A 6,000-nucleotide genomic window follows, 5' to 3' on the forward strand; every position below is an offset into this window, starting at 1 on the left:
AATAAACTTAAAATAAAAACTGCCCAAAGCATATTTTTGGGGGAAATGTTTTCAAGTAAAGCACTACATTTGTCAAACACAGCTCAAATATCAAAACATTTTTGTAATGTCCAGAGAAAGTTTCATGATGAGAATCAAAATTGTGACTTCCCGAGTAATCAAACGGAGTTACAAATAAAGAAGACCTGCACCGCCTCATGTCAGCCATGTTTTTCAATGGATGGGAGGAATATACGATTCTAATACGGACGAGATATAAACAAAAGCTCTCCAGTGGGAGACATAATGCCCCCCCACAAACAAAGCTTTGAACTAGTGACCCCAATTTCAATAGGGGTCATCTACTGCCCAAGTTCAATGCACATGTTAAATATCAAGCCAATTGGTCAATTTGATGAAGAGTTATTTATCACAAATGATTTTCACACTTATTGTGACAATGACCTTACTGAGTTACTCTTTGACCTAGGGACCCCAATTTCAATAGGGCTTATCTACTGTCCAAGGCAAGTGCACATGGGAAGTATCAAGCAAATCGGTAAATCAGTTGAAGAGTTATTGATCGGTAATGACATCACACTTAGTGTGACCTTTGACCCAAATTTCAATAGTGGCCATCTACTGACAGACCAACACCGTTGCACGTGGGAAGTATATCAAGCCAATCAGTCCCTCTGTTCACAAGTTATTGATTCGAAACAATTTCACTCTCAGTGTGATAGTAACCTTGACCTTTGACCTAGTATACTATACCCAATTTTAATAAGGGTCATCTACTGGCAAATGCTTAAGCACATGGGAAGTACATGTATCAAGCCAATTGGTAAATCCGCTCACAAGTTATTAAACCAAAACAATTTTTACTCTTAGTGTGACAGTGACCTTGCCTTTAACCAAGTGACCCCAACATCAATAGAGGTCATCTTCTTGGAAAGGTTAATGCACATTGGAAGTGCCAATTGGTCAATCTGTGCACAAGTTATTGATCAGAAAGTACGAACTGGTCTACCAACCGACAAACAGACATCCAGCAAAACATTGTTACAATACACCCACTCTTTTTCGAAGGGGGGTATAAAAAGAAAAATATTGTGAGCAAGTTTAAAGATTGCACCATTACCAACAAGGGTTAGTTTTTTTTTATTTAACCTTACAGGGGTTTTAATCTGACTCTCGGATAAGGGCCTGGCCTTTTTTAAGGGAAAAAAATGTGCGAAACGCCTGGTTTTGGGGAAAATAAGGAAAGTCTTAAATAAACAATTTAACTGTTTTTTAAACAAATTCACTGCAACAGATAATTTAATTATGCAATATTTTTCTTTTTTCTACACTGGTTCAGGTTAACTTATACATTGCAAGTTACATGTGTATATGATTAAAGGTATAAAAAAATAAAATATTTTCATTGTTTTCATTGTTTTGGGGAAAATCTGTTAGAGGGGAAAAATTCGTCTGGGGGAAAGAGCCAAAATTCGGCGGGTCTCAAAGAAGGAAAAAAAAACCTGCCTAATGTCAGACCAAGTTTTTGACCTCACATGACCCGGTTTCATAAGACTGGGAAATGATGTGGCCACTCCAGCCAAGTGTTCAAAAGTTGTTTTTTATGCGTCCTAGTTTTTGACCCCATGTTTGACCGTGGCGACAGCCCTGATTTGTAATGACTGTACATGTTTGTTGAGACAATTACCTCTGAGCGTTGCTGGAGCCTCTTGTTCAACTCGTACATCCGGTAATCTGGCTGACCCATGTATGGTGCCTGACGCCTGTTGGAATACATAGAAAACGGCGATGAGTAAAAAGGATCAGAGTTCATCATTGGACCACCAGGGCCCATCCCGTGCGACATTGGAGGCCCGTTTGGAGGCCCGGGAACCCCCTGCGGGCCCCCCATACCCATCCCTTGACCCGGACCAGGTCCCATTCCAGGAGACACCCCGTGAGGCATTCCTGGACTCATACCGGGCGACATTCCAGGTCCAGACATTCCAGGGCTCATTCGCGGATGCATCGGACCACCAGGTCCAGGGCCCATACCGGACATCTGCGGGGGCATGTTACCGGGCATGTGGCCCATGTTGCTCGGGGGCATGCCCGGGGAGCCCATGCTGTTGTGCATGCCATGTCCCATGGTGTTGGGCATACATGGGGACATGCTGTTGGGCATACCGGACCCCGACATCATTCCGGGAGGCATTCCCCCAGATCCCATGGACATGCCATGGGCGTGGGACATGCTTACCATACCAGAGTTCATCATAGTTCACCCGGATACAAAATGAGGAGTGAGTGAGTGGAGGTAACAACACCTAGCACATACTGTCAGCGAGTCTTCTGCCTTGTAGATCAGCAACTTTTGAGATCTCACTATTACCTTTGTTAGCTTTCACACTGCCCTAAGTTAAGGGAAACACGTCACATTTCATTTTATTATTTTATTTGGGTAATAACTAAAGCTGTTGATTTTGTTTATGTTATTTGTAATTGTTATAAGGCTACAAGAGTCTTACTAACTGAACCAATTCATGCTTGGAATGCTGGTCTTTGTTTACCAATATCTTGGAAAGTAGGTTTGACTGTGTTAGTGATGTTTACACACTTAGTCTGTTTATAAATCGTTTCAACACACTATAAAATAATCACAACACAAAATGTACCATGTTTTCTTCGTGTAGCAAAATATGATACAATAGAAGTAATTTAACTTTATTTAATTGCACTTTACATGATTTTAAATCACAATGAAGTCAAAACTTGTAATCAATCGTCTTATTTACACTTGCCAAACTTCTTCTGTGCATAAAGACAATTCCTTTTAAGTATTATTTGTTGACGTAATTCGTCCAACTCTGCATCAATAGTTGTCAATCATCACGTACTCAATTTATAGGTAAAAACCGATCAATAAATTTATCACGACCGTCTTTCTAATCTACCAGGTTAAAATAAATGCACAATATACATCCAAATAAATGACACTGTCCATATTATTTCTGTGTCCAAATCACATTTTCATTTTGTTTTAGAGTTAATCCATTCATATTTTGAAACTTTGCATGTTACTTATAAGCTGTCTTAAGAACACATATATACATGTACAATTTACTTGCAAAACATGTGTACAATTTGCATTGTGGGAACACACGAGGCCTTACACGGGATATCAGAAACTTCATTAATAATTTGTGTCAATGTGTAGTTTATATCGGTGTTTTAAAAGTTAATAAAACGAGATCAACTGTTTACAAAATACGCTAAAGATTTTGTCTCGCAAAATGAGACGAGTTTTATATGAAGAAGAAAGATAAAACGCGCAGAATCATGTTTATTGCAGCACTGATTTCCCCCTTCCTGGGGCCCCAATACACAACTACTAACCTGATTTCAGAAATAGACTGGTCCAACCAAGTTTAGTCTATAGTCAGTTTCATGGAGCTGGAAATGTCGATATCAGTCAATAATTTGTGGACGTATGATAAAAGTTGGGCTTATCCGGGAGAGAGAGAGTGAATATTGATTTGTTTTATGTCAATAGCTCAAATGTCAACAGATTCCATCGCTGTTGGAATAAACCTTGACTTTGCTGAATAACAATTAATACGTCAAAACATATTTATTTATATGGAACAGATTTATTGGTTTAACATTGTTTGATGACGCAAATGTGCACTGTATTCATTTATGTCCATCCCAGGTTTGAATGGTTGGAAAACAGTTTCACCAACACTACAATTTTATATACGAAAACAATCAACCAGTTTGTGTATTGTCTCATTGTCTTCTTTATCTTGTATTATTTTCATCATGCATCAACTGTCAATCACGCCCAACAAATACGTTATTGATTTATGCCAATTTTTCCCAATGCATTCAACAAATTGCTGCCCCGCATCTCATTAACATGGCCAGTAAACCAAAATTAATAAAGCCCCATATCCCCCTCAATACAATGAAGCTTATTGGATTATTATAACTCAGTATGCACCCTCAATCCAATATCCCAGTTCACGTCCTCATTCTAGTATATCCCTTCAATCCAATATACCAACAAAATCCTAACTCCAAATATAGCCCCTCCAATATAAGAGTATACACCCTCAATCCAATCTCCCAGTATACCCTAATTTCACTCTTCCAGTATACACTATTAATCCATTATCAAAGAATACACCCTCATTACAACCTCCCACTGAACCCCCTCAATCCAATCTCCACCAATACCCATCCATTTGATCTCCCACTATATCCCCTAAATCAAATCTCCTAGTATAGCCCCTCATTCAAATCTCCCAATAAAACCCAATAATCTTATCTCAAAGTATAACCCATCAATGTAATGTCCCAGTATACCCCTCAACCCAATATCCCAGTATACTCATCATCCCAATCTTCCAGTATACCTCTCAATCCAATCTCGCAATGTATTCTAAACCCAATATCCCAGTATACCCCTCAACCCAATCTCACAGTGTACCCTCAACCCAATCTCACAGTATACCCATCAACCCAAGCTCACAGTATTCTAGTACCCCTAAATCCAATTGCACAGTTTACCTCCTCAAACCAATCTACCAGTATACCTCCTCAATCCAATCTCCCAGTATACCCTCAATGCAATCTCTAAGTAACCCCCCCCCCCCCCCCAAAAAAAAAAAATCAAATTTTCCAGTATACCCCCTAAATCCAATCTCCCAGTATGCACCTCAATCCTATCCACGATATATCCCCTCCACTCAATCTCTCAGTATATCCCTCAATACAATCTCCCAGTATACACCTCAATCCAATCTCACAATATATTTCTCTCCACTCAATCTCTCAGTATATCAATCAATCTAATATTCCAGTATATCGTCACAATCTGATCTCCCAGTGTACCCCCTCAATCTAATCGATCAGAAGACCCTCTAAATCCAATCTCCCAGTAAATTCCATTTATCCAATCTCACAGTATACCGCATTAATCAAATCACCCAGTAGACCTCATTAATCCAATCTCCAGGTATACTAACATACAAAAAATAATTCCAACCTCATGTTTATCAAATCCCTCTCATTCCAATCACACAGTATACCCTCAATCAAATGTCAAGATATACCCTCAATCCAATCTCACAGTGTACACCCTCGATCCAATCTCTCAGTTTACAACTCAATCAAATCTCATATTTATACCCCCTCAATCCAATTCTCCAGTATACTCCATCAATCCAATCTCCCAGAATATCCCCTAAATCCAATCTACCAGTACATGTATATCCCTCAATCCAATATCCCACTAAACCCCTTCAATTATCCAATCTCACAGTATATCCCATTGTTTCCAATCTCCCAGTATACATCCTTAATCCAATCTCCCAGTATATCCTGTAATCAAATCTCCCAGTATACACCCTCAATCTAATACACAAGTATACCCCCTTGATTCAAACTCTTAATATGGAGTATACCCCCTCCATCCAATCTAAGATTATACACCTCAATCCAATCTCCCATTATAACCCTCAATTCAATATCCCAGTATACCCCCTCAATCAAATGTTACACTATACACCATCCATCCAATCTCCCAGTATAACCCCCTCAATCCAATCTCCCACTATACCTCCTCAATCCAAGCTCTCAGTGTAACACTTCAATCCAATCTCCTAGTGTACACCCTCAATCCAACCTCCCACTGTTTCCCCTAAATCCAATGTCACAGTATACCCCCTCAATCCAATCTCACAGTATACCCCTTCAATACAATCTCACAGTAGAATCCCCTCAATCCAATTTCACTATATACACTCTCAATCCAATCTCACAGTGTACACCCACAATCCAATCTCACAGTACCCCCTCAATCCAATCTCATAGTAAACCTCCCCAATCCAATCTAACAGTAGAACCCCCTCAATCCAATCTCACAGTATACACTCTCAATCCAATCCCATAGTGTACCCCCGCAATCCAATTTCACAGTTTACCCCTCAATCCAATCTCACAGTATAAGCCCCTCAA

General features: G+C 39.5%; 1 protein-coding gene across 8 annotated transcripts in view; it reads right to left on the reverse strand.

The window, feature by feature from the left end:
• Nucleotides 1-6,000, reverse strand: part of LOC127858050 (LIM domain-binding protein 2-like) — a 41,210-nt gene that overhangs the window by 19,266 nt on the left and 15,944 nt on the right. For 3 of the 8 annotated variants that reach the window (XM_052394921.1, XM_052394922.1, XM_052394920.1), the window contains exon 1: nt 1,688-3,136. In XM_052394921.1, the coding sequence (XP_052250881.1) occupies nt 1,688-2,257 (570 nt within the window). In that variant the 5' untranslated portion in view covers nt 2,258-3,136. Of the gene's footprint in view, nt 1-1,687; nt 3,137-6,000 lie in introns of those variants that run through there. The other 5 variants (XM_052394928.1, XM_052394927.1, XM_052394923.1 and 2 more) reach the window with 3 other exon arrangements.

Source organism: Dreissena polymorpha, chromosome 14 (assembly GCF_020536995.1).
Source record: "Dreissena polymorpha isolate Duluth1 chromosome 14, UMN_Dpol_1.0, whole genome shotgun sequence".
NCBI lineage: Eukaryota > Metazoa > Mollusca > Bivalvia > Myida > Dreissenidae > Dreissena > Dreissena polymorpha.